We start from the raw sequence: 20,075 nt of genomic DNA, 5'->3' as shown, positions 1-20,075 counted from the left end.
CCTACACAAAAACCTTATATATTACATGTAAATATGCAAATAAAATTTATTGATTAAATGAGGAAAAGTGCAAAATAATAAAACCTCTTTTAGTGCACACTGGTCTTGCTTATTTTTTTTGCAATATGTTTTTATGTTTGCAGGCCCTCTTTTTCGTCTCTGCAGCCTCCATGTTCCTTTCGCATCATTTACAGGCAACGGAAAGGCCCTCTTTTTCATCTCTGCAGCCTCCATGTTCCTTTCACATCATTTACAGGCAACGGAAATTTTTGGTTTTCCTTACATTTCCTGCTTTATGCTCTCTCTTCCTTATAGCTTAAGCACGCCCTTTGCTACTACAACAGATCAGTTTTCTTTTATCCCAACAAATGATTTAGTTTGCAGAGCACACCAGTCAACTTCTTCCCTAGGCTACAACAGCAGCTCTTTGGACTGACTCCCCTGTACAGCAGTGATTTTTGACTTAAGCAGCATTTTTAGTTTGACAGATTCCTACTGGACCTTTACCATTTTTAAGCAGATTCAATTGCAAACATTAGATTAAAGAGCAGGGTTGGGGGTTGGAATTGCATGCATCTACATTAACTAAAAATAGATTGATCTATTTCTTTGGGTTCCCCAAAGAGTTTCGAGAGTCTACATTTACTAACTTTAAACTGATCAAACATCGTGGGGTTTTAAGTTTCTGGATGTATTAATAGTGGAGAATGCCAAGGATTGCCATTATGCCTTGCCTGCTTTTCACAGACTGGCAGTTGGGAATGACTGTGCTAAAATACAAGCCTTGCCCAAGCATTGCAGATCGGAAACATTTTCTACAGACCAGTGCTTCGGAAACACTGCCGCAGAGGAGTCATCTCCTCTGTGAGCACTCTGATAGCCATCTGACTGCTCATTTTAGGCAGCCAGCTTGTTTTTCTCTCCTACTGTAGCCTACCCATCATTGCAGTGCAGGAAGGCGCAATGGACATCTCTAACGTAGTCTTCCCCAAGGCCCAGGCAAGCCATCTGGTCTTTCTAATGAAATCACACTGAATAACTACATATATAGTAGGGCTCATGCCTTGTGTGATGCATGCTGAAGCAGGGCCTTTACCTTCTTCCCCTGCTTTTTCATTCTGCCAGATGTTTCCATGCTAAAATAAAACTGGATGTGCTGATACTTTTAAGAGCTATCGTCCATTCAAAAACTTTGCTTTTTATGTTAGTTTGTTCAACATCTGATCACTCATATCCAAACCAGCAACTAATTTGACGTTACAGCCTTTATTTGGGAAAAAAAGTAATTCTATTGAAAGGCGCAGCTTATCACATTATTTGAATCAATATGTTTTCACGCTGATTAAACTAGGACATTTGCTTATCACTTTAAAACATTAATCCAAATGAAATGATTTAATCAAAAAAAATATCCACCCCTATACGTCTGTGGAAAGTCCATTAGTCATAATCACATCATGAACTTTACCCACGAGTTTATGATCACACCTACAATACGCTTTATTTAGTGTTGTGAAAAGATTAATTTATATATTTGTGTTGCAAATAAAGCATTACTGCTCAAAGGCAATAGATAGTTTCAAAAGAGAGTACTGTTACCGTCATCACAACATAAGCATCAAAGCACCAAAGGAAGACTTTGTGCAAACAATATTTAGGTCATTTTATTACTACCTGTAGGGAAAGTCACTGAATCCCGGAGAAAGAAGTGTATTTTATACACATGACTCTCTACAACCACCCCCACACACAAAATAAATAATAAACAAGTATATAAATAAGGCTCATCCACCACAGTACCCTTAGCCTGTTAAATTGAACAGCATTCCAAAACATCCTATAGTCAGTATACTGAAACAGGTTTCATATTGAACAACCTTCTACTATAAAAATCAACAAACCTTTATATTACACAGCATTTTCACAGACTATTATTATACACACTTTACAAAAGCATATAATAATACAGGTATAAAACAAAAGTGCAGAGGTCTTGCAACTTGGTCCCTTTACATGCCTACAAAAAATGTACTAACATCGCAAGTAATTTTCAGCCCCGTCCTCTCAGAGGCAAATAAAAAGGGAACAAAGACTGCATAAGCCAGAATCAAAAAAATAAAACTTGCTTTTCTTGAACATGCTGCCCATTTAAAAGTGGTGAAACTTAGGGGTGGACAACATTAAGTCTGTAATGTCATACTCATATTTGGTAGCACAGAGTTTATAAACTGAACTAGACATTAAGCCAGTTACAATAACGGGCGCTAGAACAGTAGTGCATAAAGATTAGTATGAACAGTCTATATTAAATGGCATGGGACCTTGACCTCATTCTGTTTGTTGTCTTAATTTATTTTTGTCAAAAATATTTTTGCAAGAAGCCTAAAGTAAACTAATAATAAAAATAAAATAGAAACGTATATGACAATACTGTAAGTATAATTAATTTTGCCTTAGTGTAAAACTTTGTAACAATCTGTAATACACAATATCTGAAGAAGATATTTAGAAGAAATTTTCTATTTTTTTACCTCGTGAAATGTTTCTATAAAATTTCATTATAGACAACATTTCTTTTAAATATTCTGTCTGAGTTTGGCAACATTTTGCCTTGTTCAGGACCATCTACAACCTTGACAACAACATCTGGAAAACTTTTAACTCTTGATAATGCCACATATAACTGACCGTGGCTGAATACTGGTTCTGGCAAGTAAATGCCAACTTTTTCTAAGGTTTGCTCTTCTGAGTCTTTCTCTTTTAGCGTTTTTTCTGACGCTCATTTTCTTTTTCTTCAATCGATTTACTTGGGAGAGGGAGCAGGACGAAGCTCCCAGGGGGACATTGGCGGCCAAGGACAGAGTAAGAAAAGAAGGATTATTGTGGTGATTGATTTCTGTGTGCATCGTGTGTTGTTCGGGACTTTATTCCTGTGTTTATTTGTGGGTGAATAAACGTGTGGTTTTAACAAAGATGTGGTTTCCGACTGGTGGTGTCCGGGCAAGTCTCACAATATATATATATATCTGTGTGTGTGTGTATATATATATAATGTAGATAGGTGTGTGTGTGTGTGTGTGTGTATATATATATATAATGTAGATAGGTGTGTGTGTGTGTGTGTGTGTGTGTGTGTATATATATATATAATGTAGATAGGTGTGTGTGTGTGTGTGTATATATATATATATAATGTAGATAGGTGTGTGTGTGTGTGTGTGTGTGTGTGTGTGTATATATATATATATATATATATATATATATATATATATACACACACACATATATATATATATATACTGCTCAAAAGAATTAAAGAAACACTTTTTAATCAGAGTATAGCATAAAGTCAATGAAATTTATGGGATACTAATCTGATCAGTTAAGTAGCAGAGGGGGTTGTTAATCAGTTTCAGCTGCTGTGGTGTTAATGAAATTAACAACAGATGCACTAGAAGGGCAACAATGAGATGACCCCCAAAACAGGAATGGTTTAACAGGTGGAGGCCACTGACATTTTTCCCTCCTCATCTTTTCTGACTGTTTCTTCACTAGTTTTGCATTTGGCTACAGTCAGTGTCACTACTGGTAGCATGAGGCGATACCTGGACCCTACAGAGGTTGCACAGGGATTCCAACTTCTCCAGGATGGCACATCAATACGTGTCATTGCCAGAAGGTTTGCTGTGTCTCCCTGCACAGTCTCAAGGGCATGGAGGAGATTCTAGGAGACAAGCAGTTACTCTAGGAGAGCTGCAGAAGGCCATAGAAGGTCCATAACCCATCAGCAGGACCAGTATCTGCTCCTTTGGGCAAGGAGGAACAGGATGAGCACTGCCAGAGCCCTACAAAATGACCTCCAGCAGGCCACTGGTGTGAATGTCTCTGACCAAACAACCAGAAAGACATCATGAGGGTGACCCAAAATCCCCATGTCCTCTAATGGGCCCTGAGCTCACTGCCCAGCAGCATGCAGCTCGATTGGCATTCGCCATAGAATACCAGAATTGGCAGATGCACCACTGGTGCCCTGTGCTTTTTACAGATGAGAGCAGGTTCACCCTGAGCACGTGACAGAAGTGAAAGGGTCTGGAGAAGCCATGGAGAACATTATGCTGCCTGTAACATCATTCAGCATGAGCAGTTTGGTGGTGGGTTAATGATGGTCTGAGGAGGCATATCCATGGAGGGACACACAGACCGCTACAGGCTTGACAAAGGCACCTTGGCTGCCATTAGGTATCAGGATGAAATCCTTGGACCCATTGTCAGACCCTATGCTGGTACAGTGGCTCCTGGTGCACGACAATTCCTGGCCTCATGTGGTGAGAGTATGCAGGCAGTTCCTGGAGGATGAAGGAATTGATACCATTGACTGGCCACCACGTTTTCCTGACCTAAATCCAATAGAACACCTCTGGGACATTATGTTTTGGTCCATCCAATGCCACCAGGTTGCACCTCAGACTGTCCAGGAGCTCAGTGATGCCCTGGTCCAGATCTGGGAGGAGATCCCCCACAACACCATCTGTCATCTCATTAGAAGCATGCACCGATGTTGTCAGGCATGTATACAAGAACACAGGGGCCATACAAAGTGCTGCGTACAATTTTGAGTTGCTGCAATTTAATTTTGGCAAAATGGACTATATATATATATGTACATACATACACACACAGGTATATATATATATATATATATATATATATATATGTGTATATATATGTATGTGTCTATATGTGTGTGTATAGCTTTGGTCACGGAGTGCAAGGGAAAAAAATAAAATGTAGTCTATGTTATTAAACAGTAAAACATTAACATTTTAAGAAGTAAAGCTACATTGAGCACTACTGGAGTGGTTTTGGGTAAACTACATTTTAAAGACTGTGTAACACAACAGGTAAACAGCAGCTAAAATGTATATGGATCATCTCTCGGTAGTAGATCCCTTTTGAAAGGCGCTACACGACAGCTGTGGTATAGAAATTACATTTTCTGTGTGAACGTCCAAATTTCTGCCTCTGGTAATGTGCCTTACCGGCATTACCAGCAATTAAAGAAAATTAGTTTTGTGTCCTCTGCAGTGTTAAGAGAGAAAGGTTTTGGTTTGGGATAAAAGGAAAAAATGTGTAAAGAAAGGAAACTTGCCTTTTCCTTTTATATAGTGTAGAGAGATGTCTTCGCTGACGATATGAGAGCCTTTTGGGGACTGTCACGGTGGGTCTTGTGTAGAATGGTGAGACGTCCCTGCCATTAACCGGCTGGGATGGCACTGTCGGTTCTCCACTCAAGTTCGTGTCCGCGACCTCATAATAGTATATGTGCAAAAGAAAGTGCGAAGCGCCTTAATATTAGTTTGCCATGGTCTAGAAAAGGGATCCCATGTTTGCAGTTGTCTGGGCTATAGCTCAGGGGAAGGAGGAAAAACTTTGACTTAAGGCAGAAGCGCAGTCAGCGTCTCAAAGGCCAGCACAGATATGTGCGTGCGCGCTGCGCTGGTTGCTCGACTTTTAAGGGCAGGAGACGACACTTTTTGCAGACACGTTCACGTGATCAAAAGTCTCCGCGCTCTTTGGAGGTCATTCATATTATATATACAGTGGTGTGAAAAACTATTTGCCCCTTCCCGATTTCTTATTCTTTTTCATGTTTGTCACACAAAATGTTTCTGATCATCAAACACATTTAACCATTAGTCAAATATAACACAAGTAAACACAAAATGCAGTTTTTAAATGATGGTTTTTATTATTTAGGGAGAAAAAAAAATCCAAACCTACATGGCCCTGTGTGAAAAAGTAATTGCCCCCTGAACCTAATAACTGGTTGGCCTACCCTTAGCAGCAATAACTGCAATCAAGCGTTTGCGATAATTTGCGATGAGTCTTTTACAGCGCTCTGGAGGAATTTTGGCCCACTCATCTTTGCAGAATTGTTGTAATTCAGCTTTATTTGAGGGTTTTCTAGCATGAACCGCCTTTTTAAGGTCATGCCATAGCATCTCAATTGGATTCAGGTCAGGACTTTGACTAGGTCACTCCAAAGTCTTCATTTTGTTTTTCTTCAGCCATTCAGAGGTGGATTTGCTGGTGTGTTTTGGGTCATTGTCCTGTTGCAGCACCTAAGATCGCTTCAGCTTGAGTTGACGAACAGATGGCCGGACATTCTCCTTCAGGATTTTTTGGTAGACAGTAGAATTCATGGTTCCATCTATCACAGCAAGCCTTCCAGGTCCTGAAGCAGCAAAACAACCCCAGACCATCACACTACCACCACCTTATTTTACTGTTGGTATGATGTTCTTTTTCTGAAATGCTGTGTTTCTTTTACGCCAGATGTAACAGGACATTTGCCTTCCAAAAAGTTCAACTTTTGTCTCATCAGTCCACAAGGTATTTTCCCAAAAGTCTTGGCAATCATTGAGATGTTTCTTAGCAAAACTGAGACGAGCCCTAATGTTCTTTTGCTTAACAGTGGTTTGCGTTTTGGAAATCTGCCATGCAGGCCGTTTTTGCCCAGTCTCTTTCTTATGGTGGAGTCGTGAACACTGACCTTAATTGAGGCAAGTGAGGCCTGCAGTTCTTTAGACGTTGTCCTGTGGTCTTTTTTGACCTCTCGGATGAGTCGTCTCTGTGCTCTTGGGGTAATTTTGGTCGGCCAGCCACTCCTGGGAAGGTTCACCACTGTTCCATGTTTTTGCCATTTGTGGATAATGGCTCTCACTGTGGTTCACTGGAGTCCCAAAGCTTTAGAAATGGCTTTATAACCTTTACCAGACTGATAGATCTCAATTACTTCTGTTCTCATTTGTTCCTGAATTTCTTTGGATCTTGGCATGATGTCTAGCTTTTGAGGTGCTTTTGGTCTACTTATCTGTGTCAGGCAGCTCCTATTTAAGTGATTTCTTGATTGAAACAGGTGTGGCAGTAATCAGGCCTGGGGGTGGCTACGGAAATTGAACTCAGGTGTGATACACCACAGTTAGGTTATTTTTAACAAGGGGGCAATTACTTTTTCACACAGGGCCATGTAGGTTTGGATGTTTTTCTCCCTAAATAATAAAAACCATCATTTAAAAACTACATTTTGTGTTTACTTGTGTTATATTTGACTAATGGTTAAATGTGTTTGATGATCAGAAACATTTTGTGTGACAAACATGCAAAAGAATAAGAAATCAGGAAGGGGGCAAATAGTTTTTCACACCACTATATATATATATATATATAAATATATATATAACTGATCACCCACTGGCCTCGCTCACAGAGTGCAAGGGAAAAAAATAAAATGTAGTCTGTAAGTTAATAAACAGTAAAACATTAACGTTTTAAGAAGTAAAGATACACTGAGCACCACTTGAGTGGTTTCGGATAAGCTACATTTTAAAGCCGGTATAACATAACAGGTAAGTAGTACTAACAGCAGCTAAAATGTATATGGATCATCTCTTGGTAGTTCATCCCTTTTGAAAGGCGCTACATGACGGCTGTGGTATAGAAATTACATTTTCTATGTGAACATCCAAATTTCTGCCTTATATGCCTTACCGTCATTACCAGCAATTAAAATAAAATATTTTTTGTGTCCTCTGCAGTGTTAAGAGAGAAAGGCTTTGGTTTGGGATAAAAGGAAAAAAGGTGTAAAGAAAGGAAACTTGCCTTTTTCTTTTATATAGTGTAGAGAGAGGTCTTCGCTGACGATATGAGCGTCGCGGTGGGTCTCGTGTAGACTGGAGAGACGGCCCTGCCATTAACTGGCCGGGATGGCACTGTCGGTCCTCCACTCCTGTGCGTGTCTTCATAATCCGACCTGACGATCTCATAATCGTATATGTGTAAAAGAAAGTGCGAAGCGCCTTAATATTAGTTTGCCGCGGTCTAGAAATGGGATCCTGTGTTTACAGTTGTCTGGGCTATAGCTCATGGGAAGGAGGAAAAAAATTAAAAGTGTTTACTTTCACTTAAGGCAGAAGCGCAGTCAGCGTCTCAAAGGGCGGCACAGCTACGCACGTGCGCTGGCTGCCCGACTTTTGTAGTATTTTTGAAGTGCAGGAAACACCACTCTTTGCAGACACATTCATGTGATCAAAAGTCTCTGCGCTCTTTAGAGGTCTTGCTTTCTCTCTGCGTACTGCGTTCATAGTCAGTTCACGTGAGCCGCTCGGAGTACATGCATAGAAGCTTCTGAGCTGTGCCTGTGCTATCTCGTGCGATCTCGTGAAGTCCATGGCTTTATTTAATGTTAGCTAAGACCCAGCATTTAAAAGTTTCTCACTACAGCAATTTTAACTCCGTTACAAAGTGATCCAAAGTCTCATTTATACCTCGTGTCTTCTAATTAAACTTGTATCTCGTGAATAAAGTATTCAGCGTTTTTCTTCAGCGCTGTTTGGGAGCTCTTCCTTCTTTTCTACATACTGCAGTCTCAGTCAGTTCACGTGATTACGTGGGAGGCGTGATGATGTCACACGCAGCTCCGCCCCCCACGGCCATCGAGCTAATGTCCATTACAGTATATGGAGAAAAATAGGTTCCAGTTATGACCATTATGCATAGAATTTCAAAATGAAACCTGCCCAACTTTTGTAAGTAAGCTGTAAGGAATGAGCCTGCCAAATTTCAGCCTTCTACCTACATGGGAAGTTGGAGAATTAGTGATGAGTGAGTCAGTCAGTGAGTGAGTCAGTGAGTGAGGGCTTTGCCTTTTATTAGTATTAGTATATATATATATATATATATATATATATATATATATATATATATATATATATATATATATATATATACACACACACACACATCACAGAATCAAATCTAAATTTGATTGTATTGATACTAAGTGTACTAAAACATTTTATGGTTTGTTTTTATTTTTACTTTTTACTCAAGTATCAGAATAATATTGTATTGTAGGGTTCCTGACAGCTCCACTATATTACACAACTGACAAGTTTGAATGGTATAACTTGAGGAGTGAAAAAAGGCAACACAGTCATAAGGTAAAGGATACTGCTATAACGTTCAACACAGTTTAGAAGAAAGAAACAGATGTTGTGAGTGGCAGCTGTTTTATTGTTGCCAACAAGCAGACATAGCATTCTTACCGTTCCACTACGGGTTCGCTGCATGGGGTATAGTTCAGGAGAAACACTCATCAACCCGGAGCTGCCAGCATAATTTTCTCCCCAGCTATACTGGTTAGGATCTGCTAAGTGAAGAAAAATTGAAATGTCAAAAACAGGTGTTATTCGACTCCAAATTGACTATGTAATATAATAATGTAGTTTTTATCAGTACAGCTAGATTCACCAACCACTATAGATTCAGGACGAATTCAGAATGGAACTTCTCAAATGCAATGTCATTTTCAGTGTAATTAAACTTCTAAACCAAGCATTACTGCTGTTTCTGAAATACAGCCAAAAACCATAACAAAAAGGTGCTTTTTGAATAGAAGGATGCAGAAATTAAGTGGCAAAGCATGAACCTCTAACTTACTGTCCTCCTCTGCTCCTTTTAAGAATGCCCCTATTGCTCCCAAATAACCTTCATGTCTCAGAAATAGTGCCTGCACCTCACCCTGCAAGACAGAAGAGACAGACATGTAGTTGTGGGTAAACAGGATTTGTCCTTTTGTTATAGTCTCCATTTCACTTGCAGTTGTAAAGGCTTCCCCGCTATGGTTCTAAAACATGGAAATCTATCAAGACTTATATAGTGTCCAAAAGTCAACTATTCAAACTTCTAAGGGAAAGAAATAAATAGACAAAATGCTAACAGTGTGTTGTATGACCCACATACCACAAAACACTGAAGACGAACTGCAGCAAAAACAAACTACCTACTACAATGAAAATGATATGAATTTTATGAATCAGACATCCACCTATATACCCTTAAAGGCTAATAACACCAGATTAAAAACGTGTCCTCTAATAAAAGCACAAGGTGAAGATATAACTTCATCACAACTCAAAGTATTTCAAAACTCAAACTGAAGTTAAAATTTACTCAATAAATAATTTTTAATTAGAATGCACTTCTCACAAAAATGTATAATTTGCATTATTACTAAGAGAGACAAAAAAAACACCTTAGACAAAAAGACCATTGTCTGTAACTCAACTTTGCCAGCCTTAATGGACAAACCTCGGTACAAATTATCAACCAAAATATTATTCAACTGTATAACCAAGAAACCAATAGCAAAATATTCACTCTTTCATTTATAGCCCAGTGTCAGTACTAGTACAATACTCTCTTTGCATTAAACTCTGCCAGCATTTGACATTTGCTTAAATTTGTTATTTGCCTAGGGTGTGGACTGCAACAACAGGCAGGAAGCAGTCCCATTTTCTTTTGGGCAGGAAGCAGACCACTCTCTGGTGAGTAAGGAAAAACTTCCTTGAGCCTTGAAGTCGTAAACTAGTACTAAGATCCAGTCCTCCAAGCTGAAGAACTGTACAAATGACTAAGTACAATTTGGGAGAAGAAGCCATACCTCACAAAGTGAATTTCACTTCTATTAAGAGTCGTCATGTCTTTCCCTACAAAGGCAGGGTATTGTAAAGCTGTTTATCTGTGTCAAGTACCTTGCTTTCTCATGTTGAAATTTTTACTATTTTATAATTAACTAACTGTGCCAGGTAAACTTCTGGCTTTTACAAGTGTTTAACTAATTTGGAAACTTAAAGCCTAAAATGGCAGCAATTGTTCCAAAAGTGAAACAGTAAACAAAAAAGCTGGTAAAATCATGAAAATCCAGGAAACCTATAAATGAACAAAGAATAGCCAGCTACTTTCTGCAATTAATATTTGTCTGTCTTGTCTGTCTTGCATCCCAGCTTTTATGTCACTATGTAAGCAGTTGTCCTACTTCTAAAATCCTTGTGTGTATAAACAAATTGAATTAACCTGTTTCTTTAATATATAAGTGCGTATCAGTTACGATTATTAAGTCTGGGAATAAAGTGGAAATCTTCCTAAATTGTCAACTTAACTAAACTGCATTGCCAAAAGAAAACAATGATAATTTGACTGTTTAACATCAATTAATCAAATACCTTGATCTATCTTTCAAACATTTCCTATTCTTTACAGATTTCAGACAGAAACCCTCTTTTGGACATTTTGAAGTAATTAAACAAAGATGAACACACAATGCAATTGTAAATTAGATTTGACTTCAACATAATCTTTGTTTTCTTTCTGTAATTTAATAATATTTTGATAATCACTAATTTAGGAATGTTAGAAGTTTGCTTAATGAAGTCTGCCATAAATTAGAAGTTAATGCAATGTGACTTTGAAAAAATGAGAAACCAATTGTGTTAACAATCTGCAATTCTACTACAGACCAAAATGCATGGAGTGGGTCTTGGACACGTTCATTTATTGATAAACTTGAGAAAGAAGCTGTGTACAGTTGTGGTTCTGTGAGCAATGAATTTCAAAGTCGTCTGAAAACATAAGTAATTTAGTCTTTTTCAAAATAAAGGTAATATGCAAGGAAAACTACCATGTTTCCACTGCTCAATACTAAAACTGGCTAAATGGATCTAGAAAAATTGTGTACAAAGGAAGACACAGCAATGGAATCTAATTTTTGAGGAAATACAGTAATCCCTCGCTATATCGCGCTTCGACTTTCGCGGTTTCACTCTATCATGATTTTAAATGTAAGCACATCTAAATATATATCACAGATTTTTAAGCTGGTTCATGGATTTCTGCAGACAGTGGGTCTTTTAATTTATGCTACACGCTTCCTCAGTTTGTTTGCCCTGTTGATTTCATACAAGGGACGCTATTGGCGGATGGCTTAGAAGCTACCCAATCAGAGCATGTATTACATATTAACTAAAACTCCTCAATGCTGTAAGATATGCATCCCGCGCGGAGCTTGATTGTTTGCTTGTCTCTGCCTCTCTCTCACCCTCTCTGACATTCTCTGCGCCTGACGGAGGGGCTGTTTGCTTAAAAGATACTGACGCTCCTCTAAAAAAATACAGCTTTATTGCGGTGCTCGGCATATTTAAAAGCACAAAAGCACACGTATTGATTTTTTGATTGTTGCTTTAATCTCGCTCTCTCTCTCTGACGTTCTCTGCCTGACGGAGGAGATGTGAGGAGAGGGGCTGTTTGCACAGAGGCTGTTTGCTTAGAAGATACTGACGCTCCTCTAAAAAATGCCGGCAAATTTAAAAGCACACATATTGATTTTTTGATTGTTTGCTTTTCTTTGCGAGCGCTCTCTCTATCTCTCTCCCTCTGAAATTCTCTGCTCCTGAAGAGAAGATCTATTTGCATTCTTTTAATTGTGAGGAAGAACTGTCATCTCTGTCTTGTCATGGAGGACAGTTTAAACTTTTGACTAAAATGTGTTATTTCATGTCTAGAGGGCTCTAATAATGTTAACAGTGTGGGAGAGTTTATAAGGGCTTAAAATATATAAAAATAACTACACAAACATATGGTTTCTACTTTGCGGATTTTCGTCTATCGCGGGGGGTTCTGGAACGCAACCCGCGATCGAGGAGGGATTACTGTAATGCTAAAAGGTAATGTTTTTACCATTTTTATATTAGATTCAGTCATTTTAGTCTTATATTCTGCATTAATTTTATTCAAAACACAAGTGGTTTAAATTTTATTTTGTAAGGGTGAATTACTCTCCTCAGTCATATAGTGACAACTTTCCTCATTTAATTTTATGATATTGTATCTAGGGGTCGGTGATCTTTCCAAAAAAAATCACATCACAATCCTTTTAACACAAAATCATGATCCACGATCTTAATTGCGATCTCTCTTTTCAATGTGCATAAACTTAACAGAATATCTGGACTCAAACTCATTAAGACCTAAGTTACACTTTATTTTAAATATCAATCAAAGTTGAATTCAATTGTCAATAGATTACATACGAAAATCCATCTATCCATCCATCCATCCTCTTCCTCTTATCCGGGGTCGGGTCGCGGGGGCAGCAGCTTAAGCAGAGAGGCCCAGACTTCCCTCTCCCGGCCACTTCTTCCAGCTCTTCCAGGAGAATCCCAAGGCGTTCCCAGGCCAGCCGGGAGACATAGTTCCTCCAGCGTCTCCTGGGTCTTCCCCAGGGCCGCCTCACCAGGGAGCCGTCCAGGAGGCATCCTGATCAGATGCCCGAGCCACCTCATCTGACTCCTCTCAATGCGGAGGAGTAGCGGCTCTACTCTGAGCCCCTACTGGATGACTGAGCTTCTCACCCTATCTTTAAGGGAAAGCCCAGACACCCTGCGGAGGAAACTCATTTCAGCCACTTGTATTTGCGATCTCGTTCTTTCGGTCACTACCCATAGCTCATGACCATAGGTGAGGGTAGGAATGTAGATCGACTGGTAAACTGAGAGCTTTGCCTTACGGCTCAGCTTTTTTCACCACAACAGACCGATGCAGAGCCCGCATCACTGCGCATGCTGCACCGATACACCTGTCGATCTCACGGTCCATTCTTCCCTCACTCGTCAACAAGACCCCGAGATACTTGAACTCCTCCACTTGGGGCAGGATCTCTCCTCCAACCCTGAGAGGGCACTCCACCCTTTTCCGGCTGAGGACCATGGTCTCGGATTTGGAGGTGCGGATTCTCATCCCAGCCGCTTCACACTCAGCTGCGAACCGATCCAGAGAGCTGAAGATCACGGCCTGAGGAAACAAACAGGACAACATCATCTGCAAAAAGCAGTGACCCAATCCTGAGTCCACCAAACCGGACCCCTTCAACACCCTGGCTGCGCCTAGAAATTCTGTCCATAAAAGTTATGAACAGAATCGGCGACAAAGGCAGCCCTGGCGGAGTCCAACTCTCACTGGAAGCGGGCTCGACTTACTGCCGGCAATGTGGACCAAGCTCTGACACCGGTTGTACAGGGACCAAACAGCTCTGATTAGGGGGTCCAGTACCCCATACTCCCGAGCACCCCCCACAGGATTCCCCGAAGGACACGGTCGACGCCTTTTCCAAGTCCACAAAACACATGTAGACTGGTTTGGCAAACTCCCATGCACCCTCCAGGATTCTGCTAAGGGTGTAGAGCTGGTCCACTGTTCCGCGACCAGGACGAAAACCACACTGTTCCTCCTGAATCCGAGGTATCCGACTATCCGACGGACCCTCCTCTCCAGAACCCCCAAATAGACCTTTCCAGGGAGGCTGAGGAGTGTGATTCCTCTGTACTTGGAACACCCCGATCCCCCTTTTTAAAGAGGGGGACCACCACCCCAGTCTGCCAATCCAGAGGCACTGTCCCGATGTCCATGCGATGTTGCAGAGGCGTGTCAACCAAGACAGTCCTACAACATCCAGAGCCTTGAGGAACTCGGCGTATCTCATCCACCCTGGGGCCCTGCCACCAAGGAGTTTTTGACCACCTCGGTGACTTCAGTCCCAGAGATGGGAGAGCCCACCTCAGAGTCCCCAGGCTCTGCTTCCTCGTGGAAGGCATGTTAGTGGGATTGAGGAGGTCTTCGAAGTACTCCCCCCACCGACCCACAACATTCTGAGTCGAGGTCAGCAGCGCACCATCCCCACCATATACAGTGTTGACACTGCACTGCTTCCCCCTCCTGAGACGCCGGATGGTGGACCAGAATCTCCTCGAAGCCGTCCGAAAGTCGTTCTCCATGGCCTCTCCAAACTCCTCCCATGCCCGAGTTTTTGCCTCAGCAACCACCAAAGCCATATTTCCGCTTGGCCTGCCGGTACCTGTCAGCTGCCTCCAGAGACCCACAGGACAAAAGGTCCTATAGGACGACTCCTTCAGCAGCGGCATCCCTCACCGCCGGTGTCCACCAACGGGTTCGGGGATTGCCGCCACGACAGGCACCGACCACCTTAGGGCCACAGCTCCGGTCAGCCGCCTCAACAATAGAGGCACGGAACATGGCCCATTCGGACTCAATGTCCCCCACCTCCCTTGGGACGTGGTCGAAGTTCTGCCGAAGGTGGGAGTTGAAGCTTCAACATACCAAAATAATTATAGAAACAATAAAATGTAAACAAGGGCAATTTTCAAATTCAGACACTTTCAAACATGAACATTCTCTAAAAAAAATGTAATCAGCATCTAACAGATAACATAAATATAACCAATATAAACAAGTGCACTTTTAAAATTCTGGCAGTTTCACACATTAAAAAATGTTTTATAATTTCAGTTTCAAGTTGGGATCAACAGCCGCATAACCATAAAACAGATTTTTTTTTAAATGTAAACATAACTGTTTCACAATCATTCTAGGTAATACAATTAACATAATAAACAAAAACAGAGTAAAAAAACAGCTAAAATTACAGGTAGAAAGGTAGATGATGAAATAGAAACAGGTGAAGAATCAAATGTCCAGTACCTTCCACTTTTAAGTACAGGTACAAAAAACTTCACTATGCTATTAAACTAGCTAATTAAACTCCAGGCACTTTAGTTACATATTTTAAACATGAAAGATTAAACTGATATTCTGTTTACATTAAATGTAATGATTTTCTGCTTACACAATCACAGGTTTTTGGCAAGGAAAATAAATTGATCCACTTTGTAGGGTTTAAGCGCAGCTCTTTGACTTGGTGACAATATTGCCAAATGTGCTAAACACTCTTTCTGATGGTGCACTGGTTGCTGGGATACAAAGATACTTTTTTGCCAGGCAACCAGACTCATGTACGTCTGGACCATAAGTCACTCGTCGTTGCAAAAATTCAGTTCTTTAATCGCTTGGCAACCTTTTGTTGGCAATGACTATACATATGCGTAATGGCCACATCAAAAAAATATTTGCGACTCGAAAGTTCATATCGTACATCAGTTTCTTAAAACCCACGTTGTCTACAGCTTTGAAAGGTACCATATCCTTAGTTAGGTACAATTTGACAGCATCAGTCACCTCTTTCCATCGTTTGCTGTTTTTATCATATTTTTTTCGACTGCCCTAATGCGTCGGTCAATGACAACTGTTTATACTTCGCGATCATGCGAGATACAGATGAGTGGTGTTATACTGACCAGGCAAACAAACAGTCTTGGAATGTTTCTTCGGGTGTCTCTGTTTAAGATGATTAAATAGATTTGTCATATTGCTTTCCAAAGTGCTGACCATTGTAGGACAATTTTTACATACAACATTGCTTTGTGCAGTATCCGACTGCACAGCTGAACCACTACCATACTAATGACTGAGTCCTTCTATAGCATGCGCTTTTCATCTGCCATGTTGCTTGCACACTACGAACTGTTTTCAACTTCTTCACACAAGAAATCGATGGTGGGGACAAGTGATATAATTTGGCCAATCACAACGAGAAATCATTCGGTTGGTTTGTGGACTTGACACAGATCCATCAGTATTGAGTATTAGAAGAATATAAAAGATCATGATCTGTACAAGTTACTTGAAAATTAAATTGTGGATGTCTTTACGATCAATCACAATCTAATATTTTCAAATTGCACACACCTAATTGTATCATTTGGAAATTTTCTTAATCCAATTCAGGGTCACAGCAAGAGGCTGAGCAAGGTCTACCCTGGGGCTGTAGGCACAAGCCGGGAAACAGCCCTGAACAATCAAAACATAAAGTCAAAGTATAATCAAAGCAGCTAACGTTAGATTTTTACTCAGTTTTTGACATACATGGTTCACTCCCCATTAGCAGTCCTCCTAAGTAGAGGCCATGGAAAAACTAATGAGTAAGGAATAAAGGTGGCTGGAAACAGAATTAAAAGTACAGGTTTTAACAGTGGTAATGAGAACCAGACAAAAATAGACACATCCAAAATGAACAAAATCACTCTAAGATGATAAAGTTAGAAAGTATAAAGAAGCAGAGGAGCAAATGGTCAAAAATACAAAGTAATTTGGCAAATCACTAAACAATTTTCTCAGCATTTGCTTTTTCAAAAGTTTATGGTAATTTGGTTGTAGTACTCCTTTACACGTGGAATTACAGTAGTTGAGCTAGTGCATGTCATTATTTTGCTGGGAACTACCAGTAAACAGACAGCAGTAAGGCAGAATTACAAAAGAGAGAATATTAAATCAGGTACTGCTTGTCTGAGTTTGGATGGTGAACAAGCTTGTGTTATGTACAGCGGCTCACATTTTCAATTACAAGAAGAAGAGATAAAGAAGAATCTGAAGTTGCTGCTTAGTAAACAATAGGCTTGTTAGCGTAACAGCAAAATTTGTCTATTTTACTTAAACTTGTTAAGCATGTTAGCTTTGTATATTCTTGATAAACATCTTATGAACATTTGATAGATTTGTGGCTTTTTTTAAAAGTTTTGTACTGTGTTTATTATTTGTTTGAGTGTATCTTAGAGTATAGGTTTTGGTAAGAAACAAGTACTGCATAATTAAAATATTAATCCATATTTATAATTACACGTCAAGAATTAGGAATGTCTAAGTGGTACAGTATACTGGAAAAAAGACATATTTTCACTCAAGCAGGGTTTAGCTGTCAATGTCAAGTAATCAAATCTAATACTTTAGGGCTGTGAATCTATTAAAAAATAATTTCATAAATGTATGTAATTAATTGCAATTAATCGCATCTAACATTAAAACATGTAATTATAAAATTAATATATACATTATAAAGTAAATACACAATGAATGAATCAATACAAAGAAAATTTAAAAAAAATGAGTAGCTTAGTTTAAACAATGACCTTAAGCCCGAACTGTTAACAAAACTACGGGGCTCTGCCCCTGCTCACTTCGCTCGCCCATCCCCGGGTTTTGTTTACCAGATACAATTTAAAGAGATTGTTAGTTTCATGGGAATTGTTACATATGCATTATTTTTCACTTTTACTTTAAAACTTTTGTAAAAACAATACTTGTACTTAATTTCTCGTCCCGGGCGTGGTTACATCTCTTTCTCGCAGGACATATAACGCTATTTGCGTTGTGAAGGGGGTGCTGCTGAACGCATGCTAAGGAGAAGCAGTCGGATCATCTGCCGGCTTTCTGCTGCTGGTGAGCTGCGTATTTTGCTTGCTGTTGTTTGAGCTGGGAGCACATGAAGCGTGTCTGCCAACCAGAATCCAACAGCTGCTAGGTTAGATGTCCGTGGACTTGTTTTAAATTATGTCTCACAACACTTGTCCTTTATTTCCGGTCCGGGGCGTGGTTAAATCTCTTTCACGCAGAATGTATGACGCTACTCGTGTTGTCATGGGGGGGTGTGCGGCTGAATGCATGCTAAGGAGAAGCCGTTGGATCATCTGCTGTCTTTCTGCTGCTGTTGCGCTGCCCGTCGATTATTTAAAAGCCTCTACAGCAGCTGTCCTTTTGCCACTTTGCTTCTCAGCCGCTCAGGTTGTGAAGTGGGGGTTAGGGTGACTGAAAACACGCAAAGAGAAGCAGACAGATCATCCACTGGGTTTCTGCTGCTGGTGAGCTGCATGTTTTGCTTGTCACTTGTCATTGTTTTAAGAGCTGGGAGCAAGTTAGACATTTGCATCGCGCTAACATTTTCTGGAGCCTTCCGAATTCCACTGCTTTCATAATCTCTAACCTGCTCTGCATGTGTATGGCGCCAACATTTTTGAATGTCTTTATTAAGTTCTACTTTGTCTTATTCTTTGTCTTTTAATTCTGAGCCCGATTGGAAGTGCTTTTTTTTCCAATTCCACTTGTTCCGGGCTGATTATTACTTTCCTTATTTTCTGAATGTGTACCTAGATTATTCTTTCTTTTTTGCATTTTTTTCTTTCCAACGCTTTTGGGTCTCTTTTCTCCGCGCTGCTCTTTCCTATCTTCACTTAGTCATCGATGTTTCATCTATAATGTATTGTCCTTATACGCTTTATATGCGCTGAGAGCCCTGGATCTGTGTGTGCTCAAAGCCTTTATTTGACTAAGTGTTTTGCTGCCCGTGGTCTTATTTGATACTAGCAAAATACCCGCGCTTCGCAGCGGAGAAGTAGTGTGTTAAAGAAGTAATGAAAAAGAAAAGGAAACATTTTGAAAATAACGTAACATGATTGTCAATGTAATTGTTTTGTCATATATATATATATATATATATATATATATATATATATATATATATACATACACACACACACACATACATATATACATACAAATATATATATACATATATACATACATACATACATACATACATACATATATATATATATATATATATATACACACACACATATATATATATATATATAAACATATATATATACATGCATACATATCTACATATATACATACACACACACACACACACACACACACACACACATACACATAACACACATATATATATATATATATATATATATATATATATCTCTATACTAATAAAAGGCAAAGCCCTCACTCACTCACTCATCACTAATTCTCCAACTTCCCGTGTAGGTAGAAGGCTGAAATTTGGCAGGCTCATTCCTTACAGCTTACTTACAAAAGTTGGACAGGTTTCATTTCAAAATTCTACGCCTAATGGTCATAACTGGAAGGTATTTTCTCCATTAACTGTAATGGAGTAGAGCTGCAAAGGCGTAGGGGGGAGTTTAGTGTGACATCATCACGCCCTCGTAATCACGTGAACTGACTGTCAACGCAGTGCGTAGAAAACCAGGAAGACCTACAAAAGCGCTTAAGAAAACATGCATTATATAATTGAGAAGGCAGCGAAACAATAAGAAGCGGCGAGTGGCATATACTACCATATTCATGAGTGCTGCTACCTCGGAAAGAAAGCAAGGTGTAAACCTAAACTTTAAATTAAGTTCATAGACAGGCTACCGCTTGCGTTTCACATGCCCACAGGGAATGCGGGATACAAGTTTAATGAGAGGGCGCGGGATATAAGCGAGAGTTTTGATCACTTTGTAACTAAGTTAAAATTGTAGGTGAAGGGGTGTGCTTATGCAAATTCCGAGACTGTGTTTGTGGGGATTGACAGTTAAGGGGTGGGGAGTCACGTCATCATCTCCCTCCCATTTACCTCAAGTTAATACACACGCTGTCTCTAGAGTTTCAACACACTGAATCCTCCAGGCACT

General features: G+C 39.8%; 1 protein-coding gene across 5 annotated transcripts in view; it reads right to left on the bottom strand.

Annotated features, from left to right (window-relative positions):
• pank4 (pantothenate kinase 4 (inactive)) overlaps positions 1 to 20,075 on the bottom strand; it is a 146,389-nt gene that overhangs the window by 91,585 nt on the left and 34,729 nt on the right. For 3 of the 5 annotated variants that reach the window (XM_039756151.1, XM_039756153.1, XM_039756155.1), the window contains exons 8-9: positions 9,502 to 9,583; positions 9,108 to 9,211 (exon numbers count right to left, since the gene is read on the bottom strand). In XM_039756151.1, coding sequence (XP_039612085.1) covers positions 9,108 to 9,211; positions 9,502 to 9,583 — 186 coding nt within the window. The remainder of the gene's footprint in view (positions 1 to 9,107; positions 9,212 to 9,501; positions 9,584 to 20,075) is intronic. The other 2 variants (XM_039756152.1, XM_039756154.1) reach the window with 1 other exon arrangement.

This window comes from Polypterus senegalus, chromosome 6 (genome assembly GCF_016835505.1).
Source record: "Polypterus senegalus isolate Bchr_013 chromosome 6, ASM1683550v1, whole genome shotgun sequence".
Taxonomy (NCBI): Eukaryota; Metazoa; Chordata; class Cladistia; order Polypteriformes; family Polypteridae; genus Polypterus; species Polypterus senegalus.
This window is presented reverse-complemented; position numbering and strand designations above follow the sequence as displayed.